The 24,220-nt window shown below is 44.6% G+C and overlaps 1 protein-coding gene across 1 annotated transcript in view; it reads right to left on the reverse strand.

Moving 5' to 3' along the window:
* Thbs4 (thrombospondin 4) overlaps nucleotides 1-21,091 on the reverse strand; it is a 42,577-nt gene extending 21,486 nt beyond the window's left edge. The window contains exons 1-7 of the mRNA XM_051182970.1: nucleotides 20,854-21,091; nucleotides 17,228-17,431; nucleotides 4,742-4,989; nucleotides 2,486-2,594; nucleotides 1,801-1,883; nucleotides 1,420-1,471; nucleotides 1,004-1,206 (exon numbers count right to left, since the gene is read on the reverse strand). Of these exons, the coding sequence (XP_051038927.1) occupies nucleotides 1,004-1,206; nucleotides 1,420-1,471; nucleotides 1,801-1,883; nucleotides 2,486-2,594; nucleotides 4,742-4,989; nucleotides 17,228-17,431; nucleotides 20,854-20,941 (987 nt within the window). The 5' untranslated portion in view covers nucleotides 20,942-21,091. The remainder of the gene's footprint in view (nucleotides 1-1,003; nucleotides 1,207-1,419; nucleotides 1,472-1,800; nucleotides 1,884-2,485; nucleotides 2,595-4,741; nucleotides 4,990-17,227; nucleotides 17,432-20,853) is intronic.
* Nucleotides 21,092-24,220: the final 3,129 nt, after the last annotated feature.

The raw sequence follows: 24,220 nt of genomic DNA on the forward strand, positions 1-24,220 counted from the left end.
CCTAGTGCATCTTGGACCCTTTCATGGGAAGACCTCCTTAGGGAAACTGAGGCGGGGCAGGAGTTTCTACAGCTGGACAGCCTCCTTCAGGGAGGGCCTGCGTCTCCGCCCTGTCCAGTCCAGGACTATTCCAAAGCTACCTAAAAGCTGCAGCCTACAAGATGGGTTCTGATGACTATTTTTTTTTAAAACTAATGTAAAAAACATGAGCATTTCCTGTCCTTTCAAAAAGGAGGAAAATTCCAGCTCACAGATAAAAACCAGATACAGTTCTGTGCAACATGTGCAGTATCCATTCTCCAGTTCAGGGATTCCTAGAGACCAGCTTAACTTCATACTACTTGGGCGGGGCGGGGGTGGAGTGGGGTTGGGTGGGTAGTCATCTGAGCTGACACTAGCCTGCAGGGCCCATTGAGAGGTATCTCTCCTTGACTCCTCTGTCTAGCCTTCCTCTTGCTGGTGCAGGGAAAGGCACATTTTGGGGCAGCTTTGCTACCAGCTTTGGACACCGTTACATCAGACTCAGGACTGGATGATGGTCCTGCTGGTTCCCTTCCAAAGCTCTGCCTCTACTGCCTGCACGAGCGCTCATGGTTTCATTGGCCAGTGCTTGGGCTACTTCAAGCCTCCCTAACAGATCTGCTTGGTGTGAGATTCCCTCTGCTCTTTTATCTTAAGAAGCCCAAAGGAAGCTACCACAACTTTTGGAGCAAGGACCCTTATACTGACCCTTATTCCCCACATGAGCAAATTTCTAATAGAGATGGCTTCAGAGAAACGAGAAGCACAGATGCTGGAGTGGGAAGTAGAAACTACATCAATGCAGCAGAGTGGTCTCCTAAACTGTGTGCTGTGCCTTCCTGCCACCACTCATTGTGTCTCGGGGACCCCAAGCACCCATAAGGACAACACAGGTGGCCCCTAATCCGCAGTATGGCTTCTTATTCCAGGGTGGCAAGGAAGAGGGGTGGAGAGCTCCACTCTGTTCATCGGAGTAGTGTACCTCATCCACATCAGAACAGGTGATCCCATTCCCCGTGTAACCATCCGGGCAGGGTCCACACTGGAAGCCATCCCTGGTGTCTGTGCACCGGACACCTCGGAAGCAAGGGCTGGAGTCACACCGGCGTGTTGGGCGAGTTGGGGGTGCTGGAGGAGCTATGGGTACCAGTGTGTTTGGGGTTGGGGACTGAAAGCTGAGAGGACCTGGAAAACAAGACCAGTTCAACCCACAGGTTTATTAACGCATGGGGAACGTGAAGGACACAAAACGAAATTTGGCTTCCTTCAGAACGTTCCCCTGCTTCCCGCCAACTCTGACTAGGACGACCAGAAGCTGCAGTCGTGTGGCCTCACTTCAGATCCTCAGTCAGTCTTCACTGCCCCACCCAATGAGCCAGTCACCACAAAAGGACTTACCACAAGCCTGGCATTCAGCAATAGTGTTTCGCAAAAATGATGTTTCCTTGACCTTTAGAAACAGAAGGAAAAGATTGCAAAGGAATACTTGATACAAACCAAAATGAGAACATCCTTGTATGACTGTCCAAGAAAGGTCTCCACAGCACTCAAGGAGCCTGGGATAGCTCCTCACCACCTTAGTCATGGAGGCTCACGGCAAGCATGCCCCCGAACCCCCTTCTTCTGACTGAGCCTTGGTCTCATGGGCTGTGTGGAGCTGTGAGGCGTGGCTCTGGGTAAGTCCCTTCCTGCCTGTGTGGGCCTGCCACTCCACCCACCAGCACAGAAAGTGGCTGTCACAGTGCTTAGGCTTGACTAGTGATGGCCTCTGTTTCTCACCTGCTGCCTTAGAAGATCCTTTACCTCTCCAAGGAGTTGGTTTAATTGTGTCATTTGACCCAAGAACTGTCGGTTGAAGTCTCCTGTAGAAACAGCCAAAGAAAAGAAGCATTTAAGTAGTGTCCCTTGGTTCTGCCGGACTAGGGATCAAAGGTGTGACACATGCTCTACAAGCACTCACTCTATACTAAGTTACATCCCTCATCCATGGCATTTCTGAGACAGGTTCTTACTGTACAGGCCAGGCTGGTATCAAACTGGCAATCCTCCTGCCTCAGCCTCCTGAGTGCTGGGGAATACAGGCATGCCCTGGTTGATGACAATCATTTCTCTAAGTGATTCAAAATGAAATGACTCCCTAGACAATCACTATTATTAGATTATTAAACACTTAGGGTGTCTGAATTCAATTTAGGGCAATCTAATTCACTTAACAAAATGATTTGACTGACCCTGCTGGTTGGTGGGTCCAAATTTGTGAGTTATGAAAATAAACGGGCAGTGAAAAGATTCCTTGGCCTGGACTTTGTCCAAGATCCCATTTTGCACAGATGCATCCTCTGGGGCTGCTGTGTTGCAGGCACATATCTGGGTTATCTGGGTTAGAGGACCCAGCCCTCGTAGGAGCCTTGACTTGTGTCTGTGTTGATGAGCATGTGCACACACACTGCCCAGGAGACCACACCTGTGTTTGTGGCAGCCAGTGGCTCACTCTGCTGCAGGAAACAGTCTTGTAGGCTGGCCACCTGGAATAATGAGCCCCGCACCACTAGCTTCAGCTCTTCCAAGAAGTCCTAGGAGGAGGAGGAGGAAGAAGAAGAGAAACAAACAAACAAACAAACAATTGCTTGTGCATCACAGGTCACTGCCACTGTTCAAAATCCAATGTGCTTGAAAACCATACTATATGCATAGGTAGCCCCAAGTACTCGGATATAGGTCCTTACATAGTTTCTGTAGGTTCACATTTGTCCTTAAATCTGTGTGCCCCACCTTTTAGATGGAAGCCCATGTGAATGTGAAAGTAGCCAGTTAACTAGGAAAACATTGGCATCCAAAAGGGTGTTTTCCATCCCAGTAAACAAGCTGTTCTGTGGCAGGAACCTCTCAAGGACTACCTGGAATTTGCTTATAGAGTTTAGATTATGATAAAATAATAGTTGAGTTTAAAGCAGTTTTGTTAGGGTACCCTGTCTCTGTGTTGTCATAACAACTTTCGGACTTTCTTGGGCTACAGGAAGAGTAATGTTATACTCTGTGATCATCAGGTGCTTGTCACCATGTTGTCACACTTCTTTTTCAGTCTCTCCTTGTTGGTCACAAAGCCAGTCTCCTGACTCCTTCCCCTTGTACTCACTGACATGATGTGACTATGACAGAAAGTTCATGTTAGCTGCTAATGTGACATGGTCATCATTAGTTTGGAAATTAAGCATTTTCAGAGGATTTCTGGTTGTAATTTTTGTCAAGATTTATTCAGCCCAGTAACAACTATTGAATTGGATGTCAGACCGTGTGGGAGGCAGGGCTCAGGTAGTTCTGATTTCTATGGTACCCTAAATGTCTACAAGTCATTGTGGTGACCAACTGAATATTACGTGGCCTTCAGGGCCAAGGCTCTAAAGGTCCTGGGATAGTCTAAGAAGGCAGAACTTTTGAGAAAATTCTGAATAGAGTGTGTGATAGCCTGTGGTGACTGAATCTTGATTTCAGCAACTGATTTGAGTATAGACACCGATTTCTAAAACGATCAGTGGCATACCTTTGTGACTGTCATTCACTCTTGGGTGATTTGGTGGCCTCAGAAATAAAGTCAATCATATCTTTCTAGTCATTAATTGCCTCCTCTATATAAATTAAAATTTTTCTTTCTAAATTCCTACAAATCAAAACAAAACCCAAATACCCTGCAGATTTCCACTATTTTTTTGGGGGGAATTTCTGCTTAACAGTGCTTCCCAATATAGATGGGCAGAGTTCTGGGGCCAGTTTTAGAGGTTTTCACACCACCATCGTTAATGTTAGTGCAGTCCTAATAGCAACAGAAACCACTGCTTACTCCTGCCTCTTTGTAGGGTGGGAATAGACGGCTTGCCACTAAAGCACATGAAATAAAAATAACCATAGAAATGGACAATAAGCAAGGAGGCTCAGGAGACCACAACACTGTGGCCAAGCAGATGATCGAGTCACCGAAACTGGTGCTCCTTTCTCTGCCAGATAAAACTCAAGGGCTGTGAGCAGACATAAACAATCTCAGAGGACAACAACTACCCGCCAGTTCTTTAAAGGGATCAAAGCATCCCACAGGAAAAAGAGAGACAGAAGAGAAACGTGACAATTTCTATAGCAGGTTCAGTGACAGGACAATTTAAAACTCCCACCAATGTGGCATAAAACCGAAGGCAGAATTGATGGGATCTTTTTGAGACTTCACTGAACAGAGTCATCATTAAGCTCATCTTTGTTAGCAAATGGCTTGCCAATACCTGTGGGGAAAAGATGTAGCTTTGTGTGCTTGGCAGTTCCATTCTTTGTTATTTGTATCATCATAATAAATAATAGTTTCAAAAAAGGAATGAAAATACATGATCCTATTAGACAAAGACAATATACTTACTTTTAGCTACTCCTTTAAAACTTTACGATTGTTTGAAAAGCCAACGCCAAAAAACCTACTTATTTCACCAGAAACGGAAGTTCTCAACTTTGACTTCCTATGTGGATTTTAAAAAACATTGCTGCCTAGGCACCAGAGCTTCAGATTTTGATTATTTGTCTGGGGGAGGAGAGCTATCTAGTCAATGTTTTACAGTTCCCCTTTTTTACAGGTGACTCTAATACCCAGCACTGAACCAACAAGGATGAGCTGACACATTTCCCTTACCATAGGCCTTAGTAGGTGGGCTTCCACCTTGGAGAACTGTTAGTGTGCTCCTACCTGCGGCCTCCTCTGGAATGTCCTCAATTCAATGGACGCCGGGTTCTGGGTGAGGCCGGAAAATGCTCTAGGGAGGTTGTGCACAGAATCCGCCTGGGCACAGTCCACGTATAGTTCTATGGACCCAGCCCCTCTCTGCAAATTGCTCAGTCTCAGGAGGACCCTGTGGCGCCTCCCATCGGCCAGCTGCAAGTTGTTGAAAACGACCAAGTGGATCTTCCCATCATTCTTCAGGTAACGGAGGATAGCTGGGGCCCAAAACAGAGCAAAGACATGATGAGAGGAAGGGAGGAGCTCTGGGTTAAGTCACCTTCGGGTCACGGGGCTAGGCCCCTGGAAATAACGTAGGCTGTAACCACAAATAATTGATTTACCACCTTTGGTGTGCCAGGGTCTATCCTTGGTGTGGTGTAGTGCCTTCTTCCTAGGGATGTTATGTGAGGGTGGGAAAACATAAGGATGCTAGCAAATCCACAAAGAAACACTCCAATTTCAATGAATAGACAGAGCCTTCTCCCATCAGAAAGTCAGATAAAATTCATGAGCATTCCTAAAGGCATGCATTCATTAATTCACCAAACGTTAGTATCGCTGAGCACCAGAGCAGTGAGTGTTGCTCTCTTGTTGTATTGATTTCATTGGGTAACTCTAGAAAGCATTGGGTCAGCAAGCAAAGCTTAGACAAGAGAAGGTGCTTGCTCAGGTCACTGTAAGTGGCAGGGTTGAAGTCAGAGCCCCAGTGTGACCTGTCCCAGGGCACAGCCAGGGCTTTGTAAGCATGTTTCATGTCACATTTTAGAGCCATCCTCAACAACCCATCCCTAACGGTCTAGAAAACAGAGACTATAGCCATAACCTTATTTTCTGCTCTCCCAAACGCAAAGCTATCTATCTTGCTATGCACTGACTCAAGACCCAGGGAATTAAAATTTTCTGGCTTTCAGCTTTGCTTTTTTATTCCATTGTTGTTCTGAATATGTTAGGACCGGAGCTAAAATCTGGTCTTGAAAGCCAACCTTTTGTGAAAGGAACTTGCTGCCTGAATTTTGTTAGAAAGACCAAAATGGTTTCTTTTCAAGGTCTCGATAAGTGCCAAGACACTTTCAGGTGAGAACACACACACACACACACACACACACACACACACACACACACACGGTGTGGGGGTGGGGGTGGGAGACTAGAGAGAGAGAGAGAGAGAGAGAGAGAGAGAGATTAAATGGAAGCTTTTTTTTTTTTTTTTAAAGAAAAAAAATGTTCATTTCAGGGCCACAGAGATGGCCCAATGGATTTATATCCTTGTTGCCAACACTGATGAATCACATGGTCAACATCGAGAACCAACTGTTGAATCCTCTCCACTTTGATGAGTGCAGCTGCTGTTCATGCGTGTGCACATACACTAAGTGCTGAAATGTACTGAAAATGTTCAGTAATGTGCTTCACAAACATGTACGCCTGAGAATGATGGACTCCTTAAATTAAAGCATAATCATAAGCTGTAACACAGATCTCTGTAAAACCGTTCTGGCGCTGGGCAGACAGCTCAGTGGTTAGGAGCACCCAGTCTGGGTTCCCAGCACCCATATTACAATTCGCAACTCTTTGTAACTGTAGTTCTGGGGTTCAACGTCCTCTTCTGGAGACCAGACAGGCATAGGGTGTACATCCATACAGACAGACACTCGTTCACAACGGATAAAAAATAAATCTTCATAAAAAATAAAACAGTTTATACAAAAAGAATAAAAGTGACATTCTTGATATTTTATTGAATGAAAAGCAAACAAATTTCATATTCTTCTTTTTTCCCCTCTTCTTCAGTGCCTAAGCTTTCTACCAGAAATATCCATTACCTAAATAGAAAAGAAAAAAAGTGCAAGTCGGGCTGACACGATGGCTCAGCTGGTAAAGGCACATGCTGTTGAGCCCAGCAACCTGAGGACCCATGCTGTAGCGAGTACACCCCCCCAAATGCAATGCATTTATATTAAAAAATGGAAACTGGAAGCTAGCACACACATTGCTGTTGTTGCTGTTGATCTGTATGATCTGTGGAAAGTACTGAAGTGTCTTTGCTCAAGTACCTCTTCAGGAGCCTGGAAATGCCAGCTTAGAGCTGTCATGCAGGCCAGCTAGCCAATGAACTATTATGTTGCAATATTGCCAAAGAAAAATGATATATTTGAGGGCTTTGGCCACACTACACTTTCTAGGTTCAACTTCTTACCTCCTCCAAACTCTGCTAACTTTGCTTTTCCATTTGGCAACCATGTGGGGAAAGAGACAGAACTGGCATCATGTTCTGTGACATACAGATGTTGGGGGTGGGGTGAGGTGAGGTGGGGTAGGGTGGGGTGGGTGCGTGGGGGTCTGACAGAGCTTCCGTCTATGTGGTCACCACTGAGTGCTTCCTATCGGAGAAGAACTTGTAAGATCTGGGACCTTCTATAGTAGCACAGTGCTAAGTTTCCTGAAGTATTGATAAGACTTAATAAAAATAATAAATGGTGTAAGATGAAGACTGCACATGAGAATCTCTCCCCCTTCCCTCCACCGTCTCTCTCCCTCCTCCCGAGTTTGGGGATTACAGGTGTTGAGTCACTTACCCTGAGAAAAGAATGAAACTTGATTTCTAATCTTGGATGCAACTAGACGCTTTATGTTTTTACTTACTATTAACTGTATCACAAATAGATTTAAAATAATGGCTCCATGGCTGGGAGTTGGAGACATACGCAGTAACTAAGAGAGACGAAATTAAGAGCAAACACAAGCACCACTCCATCTTTTAAAAGACTTCAATTACTTCACTACTTAGAACAGTTTGCAACTACCTGGCGTTTTACAAGCCAATAAAAATACCATTTGTCTATTAAACTTGAATTAGGTCATGCACACTGCTAGCCAACACGCCATCATTCTAATCAGAGTGGCTGCTTTCCCCTGTATGAATGGTTAAAGAAGGTAGACATACATTTAAGACACAGAGTCCCAACAAATACTCTTGATTTTCCTCTCCAAACTAAGATTTCTGTGGATTTCAAAGGAAACATTGTTTAGGCACGATGACACTTTTGACAGACCTCTGCAGAGCACAGGGGTCATGGTTTATTTTCACAACTGGATAGCCGAGATGAGTTTTATAAACAGCACCCAGTGGGGTAAATACTGTGAATAGGACCTTTCAGAGGACAATTAAATGACTTCATTTAAAGCTTTTCACATTAACAAAAGCTGACAGAGGGGCACAGCCGGGTCCTAGCCCACAGCAGACCCTGCCTGAGTGCTCACCTAGGACTTGTGAGGAAGGGGGAGAGGAGGTGTGTGTGTGTGTGTGTGTGTGTGTTAGAAAAATTATCGAGTGCCTTGATATTTACTGTTCTTTATCCTTGGTGCAATAATTTTCATTTCTCTTATGGCTTTCATTTTTCTCTTTTATGGCATATTCCTTACTTCACCACCGCCATACTTTTATGTCATATTCTCCGAGCACTTAGCCCACCCCAGAAAGCCCACCCCAGTCAGGGGCCTGCTGGGAAAGTTGGCTTGTCCTCATCAGTCACAGAGACGCTCAAAGAGGCCATGAGTTTTGTTCCTGAAGAACCTGCAGCCTCTGGGTGGTGCCTCCTGACCTCCCCAGAGGCAGAGAACACACAGGCTCCCTCTTTTTAGCCCTCCCCACATCCGGAAGCCAGCCCCTGACCCTGGAACACCACACTTCTGCCAGGTCATCACTCCGGGGAGAGTTTCCTGGGTATAGTTTTGTTTCTCCAGCTGCAGTTCTCTTAGTTCCCAAGCGCAGCAAGCCAGCTTGGTGTTCTGCTAACCTTGTGGCCTGATGCAAAGGACATGGGCAGGCTGGCCTGGAAGGATGCTGGCATATGCCCCTGTGGCAAATGGCCTCCACTGTTCTCTGAGTTCGTCTCTTAGACCCCTGGCTCAGCCTTCATCAACGGTCCTTTTTGTACAACTGAGACTGGAAGCCTGAGTTTTATATAGGGTTGCTGTGATCCAGTTCTTGCCTGTTGGTATGTTTAATAGTTTGAGGTTTTGCACAGATGTCCTTTACATTTGTGTGCACTGCAGGTAGAGGTCATAAGAGGGTGTTGGATTTGCTCGAACTTGAGCTAGGGACAGTTGTGAGCTTCCCATTGGATGCTGAGAATGGAATCCAGGTTCTCTATGAGCACAAGTGCTCTTAGCCACAGAACCATCTCTCCAGTCCAGTTCTTGACTTTTTAAAGCAAGCATAGTGATGAGCAGACGAACTCCTCCAATAGCTCCCTAGTGGTTTTTTTTTCTTCTCTCTCTCTCTCTCTCTCTCTCTCTCTCTCTCTGAGACAGGGTTTCTCTGTGAACCTTTGGAGCCTGTCCTGGAACTCATGCTGTAGATCAGGCTGGTCTCAAACTCACTGAGATCCACCTGCCTCTGTCTCCAGTGTGCACCACCATGGCATGGCTCCCTAGCGGTTTCTGATTAATTCTAAACTCCTTATCCCAGGACAGGCCCCAGCCTGACCATCACCTTCATTTCTTTCCACACTGCCCAGTCTGTTTCTTCCTCATGTCCTCCATATTCGATAGGAGCCATACAGCTGTTTGTTGTTGTCCTCACAATCACACCTTTAAAAAAATGCGGAGGCTTTGCTTTCTAAGCTTAGCCTGTTTGTGTCCCTCACAGTCTGGGGCCTGATCTGATGGCACAGAGCAACATTTGCTTGCCTGTGTACTAGGCGACACAGCACCCAAACTGCCGAACCTGATTAGCTGCCATTTCAGTGGCTTTTAAGGAAAACAAAACCACCGAACCAAACCCAAGTGAGAAGGATTTGAAGCTCCGCAACACTGGTTAGGAATATTCAAAGCAGTGCTTTGAAGAAATGGACCTTGTAGTAAAAAATGTTATAGCGAACTGACTTTTAAAGTAATGAGGCAGGGTGCTGGCTTTAAAGACCTAGAAATGCTAGAATTTGTCGGCTTCGGTAGAGTTGTTGAGAGTGACCTGGCCTGCAGGCACTCAGGGAGATGGCATAATGACAAATGGCTTTATTTTTCATTGCCAACTTGGATCATCTTTTAAAGTCATTCTACACTGTAAAAACGTCTTCTTGCTATCACTGTCCTCCATGGTAGAACTCTTTGCTGATTTATTTTCATGGGCTACGTACTAGGTTATGGTAACTTTCATACATTGGCATCCCACACAAATGAGACCACCAAGCAGCTTTTTCCTAGTAATTCTCTGGGTGGCCATGGCGTATGTAAGATTAACAGAGGATGGGTGAAGGGAGAATCCAGAAACCACTACTGAAGGTCAGGCACAGTAATTATGCAGAGTGCCAGAGCTAGGAGTTATGCTGAAAGGTTGTGAAAGTTGTCATGGTACGCAATGTGTTGTCAGTGACAACATTGTGAAGGGCACAGAACGCAAAGGTCTGGCTCCAGGACAGTTACAAAGCAATTGCTCAGCACCCCTGGGGCTTTCCTAGATTCTGCACACTCTCAGAATATTAACAGGACAACTCATCCACTTAATAACTCTCTTCACAAATCCCTTCAACAAAAGTGCAGCTGCCACCGGCACAGTTTTGGCCACGGGGAACTCATTACTTCCCGGAGAAATGGATGTTGGTTTTGGATAGCTGGCTGCGATTTTTCTAGTACAGAGTGAGTAAGTCCTGCCCAGTGGGTTCTAATCTTACTTTTCAGAGCCAGAACAGGTTTAGCCTGATCCCTATGTCCAACAATTTTCTTCAAACCCTTTCACACCTCTCTCTCCTGTCTTTTGTCTGGCTCCTTTATTTTTCTATTTCCTTTAACTTTCCAACTTGGATATGATTTTTGACAAGGTGTGTGTGTGTTGAAGGTGGCTTGAGGGTGGCTCTGATTGGACAGTGTCCAAGGTGAGATGCCCCAGTGTAGATGTGGCTTTGTTAATTCAAGCAGCCCAGCCACAAATGTGCATTATTGAAAACCAAAATCTTAAAGAGCCTATAAAATCTAGACAGATAGCTCAGAGGGATTGGCTGCTCTTCCAGAGGACCTGTGTTCGATTCCCAGCACCCACATGGCAGCTCACAAAAATCTACAACTCTAGTTTCGGGAATCAAACTCCAGACATGCATGTTGTACACAGACATGTACATACATGGTGCATAGACATGCATGCAAGCAAAACACTCATATGCATAAAATAATAAGAAAAAAATAGTTGAGTCACAGTATCTGACAGGTCTTTCATGCAGCAAATATTTTTGCATCTTTGCTGTGCATCCAGCATGGTGCTCAACACTGGTCCTCAGTGCAGTCGACAAGGACTCATGGTCAGCTCTCCCATGCTCTTTAGTCTGCAACTCACCTTTCACTCCCAGAGAACAGATTTATACTTTTACTTATTCAATTTAATCTGATTGACTGTGGCCCACTGTCCCATCTTGCAAATGTTGATGGCATTCAATGTGCTCAATTCTGCTTCTTTGCTTTGTGCTGACTGTAAACACAATAAAATGCTACCATCACTCAAGGCACTGTGTTGATTCTTGGATGTAAGGTGGATTATCTAAGCCTACTTGTCTTCTAGCATGTTCATTTTTTATATCATTTGGAGCAAATGAGAGACTTTATGAGATTTTTTTTTTTCTGAAGTCACGATATGTCATCCTTACAACACCTATCTGACCTTTCACCTTGGAAATTGTGTCTTATTCTTACTAGCCCTTGTTTGAGTTTTCAAAACCCCAGATTTATTCTCCAGGAAACCCTAAAGTACATGGATAATAATAGTGATAACAACAACAACAACAGTAATACAAAACTTCACGGACTGTTCTAACGCTCGTCAATCTGAGGCTTCCACTCTGCTTCTTGTGACTTCTAAATGTTAGCAACAGTGGCCATCACTTGCTCTACTGAGTACCCCAATATGTAACCACCTGGACATGGACTGCTAAGTTCATTGAGGGACTGTTACTCTGCTTAGGATCCACCCCCTTTACCTCCATCCCATCCCTGTCAACATCCCTTATTGCCTCCAGTCCCTTGTCCAGATTCCTGGCTTTTGGTTTTGTTTTGTGACTCATTTAGTTTAAACAGTGCTATCTGTATGACCATCAGATTAGAACTATGCATTTGATACTGGTGGTGCCACTGGGCATGCAACATTAGGAACACAGCTGGACAATGGTTCCCCTCTCTCAGAATCTTCTGTTTGTTGATTGGTTGGTGCTGGGGACTCAGCCCAGGCTAAGAAAGCTTTCCACTATGAACTTCATCTCCAGCTCTCTTTTGTACTTCTTATTTTGAGACAGTTTCACTAAGTTACCCAGGCTAGCCTTGGACTCCCTCTGTAGCCATGCTGGCTTTGAACTTTTGAGTTTTGAGTAGCTGGTATTGTTGGCATGCAGCAGTATGTCCAGGTTTGATGTTGTGTAATTTTTGTTTGTTTGTTTTGACCATTCTTGACTGTTTGAAGAACATTTCTCATTTCTTCTACTGAGTAAGACAGAAGCAAAAAAAACCACCTTCAACTAATCTCAGCTATCTGGTAATCTTAAATCATGTTTCCTGACAGTGGACTTATTCCTTTCTTATTCTTCTTCATTCTGAACATAGCACAAATATTGCCTTTATTATTCAATGTGCAAATCAATAACATCAACTCAATTAGATTTTAGTAATTCTGTTCTAATTACTTTACTTTTGTAAAGGTTTTTGAATGTGGCCATGTTAAAATTGAGCCCAGGCATATTCTGAAATATAAAAATGAAAATGAGTGTTGGGCCTTTTCCAGTCTGATGAATCCATGGCAATTATCATTAGTGTTTGAGATTTTCCATTTCCTTCCATTCATTACTGGGTCCAGAATGCTGGTTTCTAGCATTCTCCTTCTTCCCTCAAGCTATACTTGTCCTGGGGTACCCTTCATTTCAACGTGACCAAGTTGCTCTTGGTGATAGCCAATGAAGACCAAGGGATCAATTATTCCCATTGTCTTTCTTTCACAGGAAAGGTTATTAGTAAGGCAAGATGATGCTGTCTTTGGAATATGGTTGGCTAAATAGCAGACATCTGTCCCATCTACCCATCCATCCATCCATCCACTCACCCACCCATCCATCTATTCACCCACTTGTCCGTCCATCCACCTACCCACCCACTCATCCATCCATCCATCCATCCATCTATCCTATAATACTATTCAAGAACTCAAAGTTTTTAAAAATTGAACCCCATAGGCTGATGGGGTTCAGTACACACTTCCATTTTTTGGGGTCACTCTGAGATGACTATTATTACCCTTGCTGTAAAGATGATAACTGTGCTAACAGATTCACAGATGTGCTCAGGGTGACCAGTTGACAGAATTTTTAACCAGTACTCAAATCTGGAATGTTAGCAAGAAAGTCGCCTCCATGACAGATACTAGAATGGCTTCAAATGTATCCAAGCACAATTTCTGTAGAATACTCATTTACATAAAGATCTTACCACCCATGTTACTAAGAACTTGACAGATCATTTGTATCAGAAACACTACCTGTATTTTCTTGTATGTAAAATTTCTCTAACAAGCATTCATTAAAAAAACTCTTGTTAAGCAATTTACCTGTCCCAGACACTGTAATTCCATAATCTCCACAAAATGATGTGTCACCAATTATTTTATTCAACTTGCACATATGGAATCAGTTTTACCTTCCTGGCCCTGTTATAGTATATTCAAGGGGACGTGTGAGTATAAAAACAGGGTAAGGGGTGTCCTACCTCTGTCGAGAAAGAGCTCATAACCTACTGGAGAGACTTGTAAGCAATTCAAGTGCAAGGCATGGTACAATCAATACTGCCCTCAGCCAGAAAGCATAAAGTCGTATAAATAAACCTATGAGATGGTGTTTAGAAGGGCCTTCAGTGTGGCGGATTTTGGTGTTGGGAGATGGTGCAGGGCATGGAGTGGGGTGAGCAGAAGGCAAGTACAAAGGACAGAGAAAGAAAGATGGCACAGTGGCCCAGAGGGTGATAGCTGCTTTTTCTAGCCGAAGCAGAGAATCCCATAGTGAGGCACACATTGGGAAGTATGGTTGAGGGTAACGTTTGGACTCCACAGTGTAGAGCCTGGAAAGGTAAGGTAATTGTACCATATTCATTTTGGAACAGGGGACACTACAGGCCCCCTGTAGTTGTGTGTACCTTGATCCAAATTATTTTGTGAATGGTAATTAAATGGCAGTGGGTGGAATGAGTTGGAGAGGGAGCCAACTGAGGCACAGAGCCCACTGGCAAGCTCTTCTGTGGATCAGAGGGCCTAACCCCGTTCTTTAGGGCCATTCATGCAATTGTCTTCTACTCCCATCTTTCAGATCCATTAAAGGGAGAGAGGGGCTTTATTTCCTACTCTGGTGTTTTAAGTCGGTAGAAATACATTTGGATTTCTTCTGAGGGTGGCATTGTTATTTTTGCAAAACAGCAAAAATGGAGACCAGATGAACCTCAGCCAGTTGAGGTATGCCTGGAAACGTCCATGAAGGGAGACCATTCTCCTATGTGTCTGTAAGTATGTCAGCAGGGCTACCATCACTTTCTTTAGTGAGAACTCATAACTACATGCTACCTCTTCTCCTTGGACTGGAGGGACTCACTGATTCTCCTCTTCTGTGTATTTTACCATGGCTGTTGTTCCTTCGAAGAACTTTAGATGTGGTAGTGACGGCAAATATGTGCACCTTCCCTGTTGTTCTAGTGCAACAACTCTATATGCATTCTTCACCCTCTAAATATTAATACTTACATATACCTCTTTCTGAGAATTATCACTTCTGGGTTCTTCTGGAACTCTTTTTTGTTGCTCACATTTTTCTAAGAATCATTTATATTTTCTAACAGGCTGGAGGGTGAGGAGTTGTGTTGCTCAGCTTTCCATTGCTGTGACAAAATTCCTGAGGGTAACCACTTCAAAGAAGAAAGTTTATTTTGGCTCACAGCTGTAGAAGTCCATGGGCAGAACACTATTATGGGCAGTGTGAGGTGGGGCAAAAATTGATCACTTTGTGGCAGCCACGAGACAGACAGACAGAGAGAGAGAGAGAGAGAGAGAGAGAGAGAGAGAGAGAGAGAGAGAGAGAGAGAGAGAGAGGCCAGAGGAGTCCCCATATCCCCTGCAAGGGAACACCCCCAGTGATCCAACTTCCTCATCACCATGTCCTACTCTTGTAGTGACACAAAGTCTTAGTACTTGGGCCTCTGAGGAATGCTTACGATCCAGAGCATAAGAGGAGGGCTGGGGATGGAGCTTATTGTTAGTGTTTGCTTAGCATACATGAGACCTTAGGTTCAATCTGCAACACTGGAAAACAAATTGATAGGTTTTAGTCAACTACCTCATCTTTTCCCTAAAATGTTGACCATCTAGAACTTAAAGCTGCATAGCATCGCTGGCATCTCTTTAGAGGAAACAGTAACAAGCTCTTTGCTCATTTCTACTTATGACATTGATCTAGTGTTACCCTGGCTGTAAGGCATCACTGGTGTCTCTTCAGAGGAAACAGTAACACGCCCTCTGCTAATTTCTGCAGGTGCCATGGATCTAGTATTACTTTGGCTTTGAGGGTAAGTGGGAGGTGTCAGTTGAGGAGTGATGGCTTCCTGTGTCCCTTGGCATGATAATCCACACAGACTAACCATCTTAGAAACAGAGGGAGAGATGCAGTCAGTGGGGAAGCTAGGACCAGGTTTTCATTCTGCTGAACTGAACGGGAACAGAGGTCTTCCCACCACACCTGAAATATCTGGAAAGACAGCAATTAGTTCAACAGACGGGAGGCAAATGGGGCTGGCTCATGGGAGGCAAAGAGTGGCGGGAGAGTAAGAAGAGCTGACCTGTCTGCTCATCATGTCCCAGACTCTGTTACCTGAAATTACACATCACCCTGAGACTCAGCAGGCACAGACCAAGAAAGCCCATGGGAGAGCGTGTAGGAGGAAGGAATACCGGAATAAAATTGTGGCTTAAAAGGAAGGGTTACAGCCCACCCCTTTCTGCTTTAACTAGACCAGTCTGTGCAAGTGAAGACTTCCCCTCTTAGCCTGCAGGTTTAAGAGTTTAAGCATGACTATATCTAAGAGACACTCGAAACACTAGGAAGGGTCTAGTTTATAAAGCAAGCTGAAATAAATATAAAACTCAGGGCATTCTGTTTTGGAGATGCTCAAAGCAGCAAAACATGTGTCTGTCACATTCCTTAATAAACAGGAACAGGTGTTATCCCCAGGGCATGAGTGGAAAGGAAGAGGGTAAAAATCCATGACTTTTTCCTTTGGGAGCCATTTCTCAGTGCTGATAGTAACTCCCTTTGACAGTGAAACATGACAGACAGCAGTGAGACTCTTGTGGGCACTGAGGTCAGTCAGGCTGAGAATTGTTCATTCTTCCCCGTAGCTTGAGGTGTGTGGGCTCCTTGTGAGGCCAGCAAAGCACCACCTCAGCTGGGAGTTGCATCTGCTCAACCATGGCATCCGAGGGAACACAGGGTGGTCTTGCATTTATCCCAAGCTCTAGAACTACCAGAGATAAATGTTTAGAAGCTATCTATTCTACACACCAATTATAGCCACGGATGATGGAATTGTCCTGGTCTCATCCGTTTTTTGAACTGCATTCAGAATAACATGAGGATGGAACCATTTCAAAAGGCATCTTGGTAGTGAAAGAGAGGACAAAATAATGCAGGAGTCAAAGGAAGGGTTGGGGTGCCATGAGTGCTAACCCAGGTGTGGCGTGGTCACCGCACTTTTACCCTCTTAGTAGATATGCACACAACTGAGCCTGTCAGTACTCTGCCATAGGTTGGAGAAGGCGTCACAAAGACCCAACACTTCCCCAAGGATCTATAGGTGGTCAGAGCTAATGGCGGCTAGGGGAGGAGATGGCTTCTTCAATGGTGTAGCTACTGGCGAGTGGCCCACGCTTCTCTAAAGAACCCCAGCACCTGTGTTCCCGTAAGCCATTCTAATTAAATGCATTGGCTAACAACAAACAGCTCCTCAAAACATGGAAGCAGAAGGAGGACTTGTTGGGAAGATGAAGGGAATGTGGGAATGGGAGGGGACAAGAGAGGGTAGTGCAGTGGAGACTACTACAGTGAAAACACACTCCATACATGTATGTTAATGCCATACTGAAACCTACTGTTCATGTAATACGGTAATAATACAAATATGTTAATGCCATAATGAAACCTACTGTTCATGTAATATAGTAATAATACATGTATGTTAATGCCATAATGAAACCTACTGTTCATGCAGTGTGGTAATAATAGAGCTTTACTGGCCACAAGAAAGTCCTCATCCTCCTCTCTCAACCACTTTCAAACAGGTTCGTGTCTCATATGAAGAATACGGCATCAAAAAGGAACCGTCTCAGGGAAAGTAGACCCCACATCCAGGGATGGGAGGAACATGTCATGAAAATCCTGCAAGTTGGCTTACCTTTGTTCAAACGTCCCATCACAGTGAATTCAAAGTATTTGCTGTTGTCACTTGAGGAGTAGAGGCCAAAGATGGTGGCTGAGCTTTTACTCTGCAGCTTGAAGGTAGAGATCAGGTAGATCTCGTGCAGTGTGGGATCTGTTAGGACCGGCTGCAGGGCAGCTGGGTTCAGCCTCTGGCTGGAGGATGGCAGAAGGTCAAAGACTGGAGAGAAGAGGAGGAAACAGGTGGTCAGTGAAAGGCTAACTTTGGGATGAACACCTTTTATTATTGTTGCTGATTGGTGGGGGAAGTGTGTGAGAATAAGCTACAAAATAATATGAAGTGATCACTGCTCCCCTCCCCCCATTGCCAAATCCACCAATTCTTCCTTGTCTTTAGTAATGGCTGGACATTTGGAGCAGAAAAAAAAAACAACAACAACAACAACAACAAAAAACCAGCACAGTATTTACAACTTGGTATAGTTCTAAAGCAAAGAGTGGATTTGCAAACACAAAATTGGATTTGGCTGAACAAGTGGCTCTGAAAATGCTCTCTAGGAGGAAAAGGCTTAAAGCACAAGGGGACAGATCAGAGCAACCAGCCCAGTGTTTCCCTCATGTCCTCAAGCAGTGAATTGCACTTATGGGGTCCTTTATGGACCTATTAGACCAGAGTCAATTGCATTTTCCGGGTCCATGACAAACGACAGAGAAAGAAGCAGAACACATGCATGTGGTTGTAGAGAGAGTATCACAAAATGACTTGCCACTTTTGTGAGAGAGCCTGTACAATTCTCTACTATTTCTGTTAAAAAAAAAAAAACCCATCGAAGAAACAAAACAAAGTGGTATATGTGTGTGTGTGTGTGTGTGTGTGTGTGTGTGTGTGTGTGTGTGGTTTATTTGACTCAACTGTAATCAAGCGTATGGAGTTGGCCTACAAAAGTAAAATCTGCATTTGTACACCCGTAAATTGCTTTTCATCAGTAGGCAAAAGTTTCCCAAGACTCCCTGAATTGTGAGAGGGTAATGTCCAGAGCCACTGAATGTCGAGTGACAAAGTTGATGGCAGGCACTATTGATACTCATACCAAGTGTGTGTTGGTTTACACAGATCATGCTTGAACCATTCCCTGGCTGTCCCAGAACTTCAGCACCTGGAGCTATTGCCTGGCTACTACAATCTGATTGCTAAAAAAGTTCCCACAATGACTTATATAGAGCTCTTGCAAATCTGCAAGATGATAAGCATCCTAACAGAAAGAGGCAATTTACAGAAAAAGAATAGAAAATGGCTGACAGGGGTATAGGCAAGTGTCTATGTGTTTATTTAGTGATGAAGGAATTGCTAATTTAAATAATACTACTTCGTTATCAAATTGGACAAATTAAGAATACAGTAATACCTAACAGTGTAGGTGAGAGGTCACGGTTTGCTCAGTAAGGTTTAAATCATAAAAACCCAAACTCATGCATGGTAGGCAAGCTCTCTCTCATCACTGTGCCATGTCTTCAGGCCAAATTAGTGTAAGTGTTCTGAAGAAATGCTTTATACGTTTAAATAACAGTATCAAAGGTTCTGCAACACAAATGTCTTTTGACCTAGCAGTGCTACTTAAAGGAATTTATTGGAAGGAAATAATAGGTAATACAGTATAGGACTTAAGTAAAATATATTTCCCATTCTGGTAAAAAATTTTTACAATGAACAAGTATTGCTTTGTACTAAAAAATAAATAATATTTCTAAGACAAACAGGAAAAACTCTAGCTACTCAGAAATGTCTATTCTTTTTAATAGATAATTTGTTTTCAAGGTGGATCTATGCTGTTTCTTCCCCCCCCTCCAGAAGCCCTCATATAATAGTGTTGAAAAGTGAAATATCTAATGCATCCTTATATTACCCCACATCCCCAAACTATGAAAACAATTGCTGACTATATATTTCGAAAGGGAAATCAGGATTTTTAGTTTCTAAAGAATTGAAAACTTATTCCCACCAATGGGGGTAAGGTTGAAATAAAGTGATGTGTCAGAAAACTCCATTCTAGATAAGGTATCTTCAAGAAAGACATGTAAATTCAAAGTCTGAGAATTGTATTTCAAAGTAGATTCCGGGTGCTCCGGCCGTTTTCAGTTTGATCAGGCCTGTCATTTGACCGGCTCTGAACTTGAGTACTTCAGTCTGTGTGCCTCATCTGATTCGTTTGCTGCTCTCCAGAGGCTGAGCTGGGGTTAGTTAGTAATGACTTTAGAGAGTGTTTTGAGAAGGAAATGAGATGCTACCATTTCCCATTAATGCGATTACACTTCTGTAAAAGTACCAGGATGCCAGCACAAGCCTCTAGTGTTGGAGGTGAAATTACTACTTCCAATGAGCATGGAAATTGAAAACGTGCTAATTTAGGTCTAGCAGCCCAGCTCAGAGGGAAACAGAGATAAGTGAATTATCCAGTTGAGCTGATGATTGCCGACTTGATAACGCTATAAAAGCCTCTACCAGAAACTTGACTTAGATCATCTACAGCAACTAAGTTAGCCAGATAATTTAGGTCAACAGCACCTGAGCTCCAGTCTCCACAGAACTGCCAGATCTGAGAAGCAGAATCGGTACCTAACACAGTTGTGTGCGCCAGTGCCAAGCATTTATATAACAGAATATTATATAACAGAAAATAACCTCTCAAAATAAAACTTTTGAATAGTGTTTTCTAAAATGTCTTTTCCCATCTTCTTAGAAACAGGACACAATGTGTACGGAGGCCATAGGATTTCGATATTCCAACCCAAACTAAAAATAGCAGCACGATCCTGGTTGGACTATTCAGTGATGGGTGGCCACTGTGTGGGGTGTGGTGGGGGCATTGTCTGCAGGGCACGCTTTGCTCAGCTTCGGGAAGGATACTTTTTACTCCGCCTGTATGTTTCTCCCAGCTTTCCTCCACCTTGGTCCATACACAGTGAAACAATCCGACCCCTAATGCCAAGAGGGAAGCTACCCCGGAGCCCCAGGTCCTTCCTGCCTGGAATAATTCTTCCTTGTGCTCTTTACAAGAAATTTTGCTTAACCTTCAGTGCTTTCTGCATGAAAGATATTTCTCTCCACTATCAAATTCTTGATTTTTTCCCCCCTCTACATAGAGAAAGATCAATTTCTGAAGAGACTCAAGAAATCAAACTACCCCGGGGGGAAAAGTTAGCCTTTGATATAAGTTAGAGTAAGCACAGCAAGGCGTGTGGCTGAGCAGTGGACCAAAGCTGCTTTCTCAGGGCTTCACTTCGTGTCAGGGGTCACTGGAGAGAAGGGACTGCAGGGGACTGGTCTGCAGACAACTGGGATCTCATCTGCCCCCTGCCAGAGGACCGAGGACCAAGGACCATCATTCTGCAGTAAATGATGAAAAAAAGTTTGCATTCTCCAAACTATAGTTTAGTTGGTCCCATGGTTGGGTAATGGAATTGGAGAAAATTCTAGACTTTTTATCATCACTTCCAATCACGATGTACTTCCATTCGGGGCCCAAGAGGAACAGATGCCGCTGGAGCCCAGGCAGACAGAGAGCAGCGCTCGCAAAACTGGCCCCCCAGGCGATCCCGGGATGGCGGGGCTAGATGCAGAGGGGACCCGGGGAGGCCACTTACCCTGAGGGGTGGCCTGGGCACTAGCCCGCTGCCACGGCTGCAGGACCAGGTGCAGTAGGAGGAGCGCGGCCGCGCGTGGGGCCGGCATGGTGACTCTTCTGCTCTCCGAGGGCTGTGAGGGCGACAGCAGCGTGGCTCTGCCGGGGCAGGGCGCTGTCCTTGGGCCTCGGGAGGCGGGAGGCGAGCGGCTCAGGTGGCGGGCGGGGCGGTGTGCAGCCGTCGGTGGGGCGCTGGCTGCTGGACTCTGCGGGCCGCAGCCCTGCTTTATGGTCCAACCACCCGGCGGGGGGGGGCGGGGGAGGACCGAGCCGGGGCGGCCCCCTTGGCCAGGATCCCCCATTTGCCGGGAAGAGTGGGGGCGGAGGGAACCCGGAGCAGGGGCCACCAAGGGAAAGGATGGTGCAGGGACCAGACGGAACTGGAGTGATGTGGACTGTGGGAAGGGGTGCCCGGTTACTGGTGCCTGCTGAGGAATGAAGAGATGAGCAGAGAATAGCGTGAACAGGGTGGGCAGAGAGGGCCAAAATGGAGGAGGCCAGTGCGCTGGTTCCCTAGCTTGGGGCGCCTTTACTCTTTTCTCTATCACATTTTATATTTTCTAGAGAAACATCACTTGGACTTGTGTCTAAAGTCTCTGATTACTTTTCCAACTGATCTTGTCCGCTGAATCAGCTCCAATCTTTCTTCCCGTGGTCCGGTCCAGGGGGCAATTGGATTTGTGTATTTCTACAAGCTTTTCTTGAGTACTTGGGAAAAGATGGATTTTTCCCCCCATCAAGTTTTGAAACACAAGAGAGTGAGCAGTGGAAACTGGGGGGTGGGGTGGGGTGGAAGTAAACAAATCTCAAGACACCAGTGCACACAGCTATGCACAGGATGCTGGTTTTGTGCTCCTGCAGGATTTACTTCAGGGCGGTTTGCAGAGGTGCTGTGCACTCACCTCCTCCAGCGGCTCAGCACTCTCCAAACTTCCCCAAAGGTATGGGGTAGGGGGGAAGGGACTGCTGTGCTCTTCCACCCAGGCATAGCCTTCAGAGGATGGCATGGATTAACTAAAAGGAAAAACATCTGAAAAGCAGAGGTAAAAATATTCCCCATGTAACAATCTCTGCCAATGCGGAGGACCCTACAGAGCATTCCTAGTCCTAGCTCATTTGTCTCCAAGAATTCCATTTGTAGAAGCTATCTACCCCCAGCTGAGTGGTTAACCCACTATTCTATTCCCTAAGTGGCCAGAGGAGCCCCTCACCAATTCTGATTGCGTTTACAGCTCATAACCCAGAGACCTGATCTGTTCTAGCAGTCTTCTCGTTGGGGCCTAATAGAGGCATATCTGGGCTTTCTGTAATGCTGTATCATCTAGTGGCACTATGTGTCACCATATGCCTGCCAATTAGATCGGAAGATGCGCAAAAGGGGTGTGCATGTGTTCCTGAGCAATGTGACAGTAAATGAGATGGAGCCGACTTTCAGCTCTCCAAACTGTGTCTCAAGGGTAGGGGGGACCAGGGCCCCAGCCTGTGCTGTAAACAAACGGTTCTGTTTCTAAATGCTTATACAGTGCATCCAGAGTAAGTCTTCCTTGAAGCAAGCGTATGAATATTTACAAGTTTGAAAGCTCTCAGTGGCTCTTCAGCTGGTTGAGAGTATTAGCATCTTCAAGGAGTCTCTCTCTCTCTCTCTCTCTCTCTCTCTCTCTCTCTCTCACACACACACACACACACACACATAACAGTAGGCGACTACAGGAATCCCAAATCATAAGTAACAAAGCTTGTAATGGTACATGCCAATAATCCCCAGGGACTCAGAGAACTGAGGCAGGAGAATCATAAGTTTGAAGTCAGCCTGGACAAAGCTAGCATGGACTACTACTGCCTCATATAATAAAGGAACAATTATTATACTATATAATACCATAGCTTATTCTGACACAAAATAGGACCATTCCCTAAACGAGTCAATGAGGAGTAGGGATCAGATTTCTCTGTGAAGTTTTGTTCTGTGTGTCAGATGATACTGTCTCCTCTCACATCGAATGCCATTCCTCCACAGGGAGGCAGAAGTCACGAGAAGGTGGAGGGTAGAACAGGAGTATTGGCATCTCTCTGCTACAGTGACTGCACCTTCACTGTGGTTCCTGTAGGTCAGATCCACCATAGACCTAGATTGTATCCTGTGGCTATTTTCTCTCCAGCCACTGCCCCATGCGTCCCTGTTTGACATCTCAGCTCCTCCTTTGTTAACCATTCTCCAAACTAAGTTTGTCTGACTTGAAATATCTAGAGCACTTTCTGTTTTTCTCATATGAGTAAGACTAAACTGTAAGTTGTTAGAATGTTGATACTATTTTATTAAGTGTGTTTAGCCATCTCTTAGAAATCTATCCTTAGCAAGTTCCTAGGAAAATAGTTTGCACATGTGAGCACACAATCATTTTGATTGAACTTGACTAGTAGGGATAATGGAGAGATAAAAGAATCAAATAACTTCTGACCAGCTCAACAAAATTATCTAGGTTTGCTTTTTAAAAGAGCTTGCACTTTCAGGAAGCTAAGCACTGAGGGGTCTTGGGAAGTTTCTCTTCATGCTGTCATAATCAAAAGAAAGTTTGATGACAACAAATGTGTTAAATTGAGAAATCTATGGTAAAGGTGCAAAAGAGTGAATCAGCTTCATGCCCGTGTCTCTTTGTTAAAATACTTGTGGTTCCAATGTGGATCAGAGACCTTCGTGTAAGTCTGGAAATTGCCAGAGAAGAACCTCAGTGAAAGCTCTTCAAGATACAGGCACAGTGAAAAGGACCTTAGAGCACAGCCCAGAGAATAGACAAAGGGGAGAGCATAGAATTTAAAAGTCACCACCCAGCAAATGAAACAACAACCACCAGAGTGAAGGAACAGATTCCACGATGGGAAGAAAGGTTGAAACCGTACATCAACAGGCAGTTAACATTTTCTATATACAGAGAACTCTAAGAATTAAACCTGTTCTCTCTCTCCCTCACACACACCATTGTCATCATCTTCATCATCAGCCAGTCAATAAATGGGCCAATGAACTGAACAGACAACTTGAAAGACGCATAACTAGCCAATAGATAATTGAAGAAGTCTTTGATATTCTTAATCATCACATGTCTTTAGACTCCATCTCACCTAGAATGGCCATCATCAAGAAAACTTGACAACAAATGCTTCTGAGACTGTGGGGAAGGAGGAAGCCTATGCCTCTGTGTTTGCTACTGTGTTGTTCACAATAGCTAGGAACCAGACTTGACACCCAACAACAGAAGAGTGAATTTAAAAAATGGGCTACATATACACAATGGGATCTTACTCATCTAGAAGAAAAAAGTGAAATAATG

Source organism: Phodopus roborovskii, unplaced genomic scaffold, assembly GCF_943737965.1.
Source record: "Phodopus roborovskii unplaced genomic scaffold, PHOROB, whole genome shotgun sequence".
Lineage (NCBI taxonomy): Eukaryota > Metazoa > Chordata > Mammalia > Rodentia > Cricetidae > Phodopus > Phodopus roborovskii.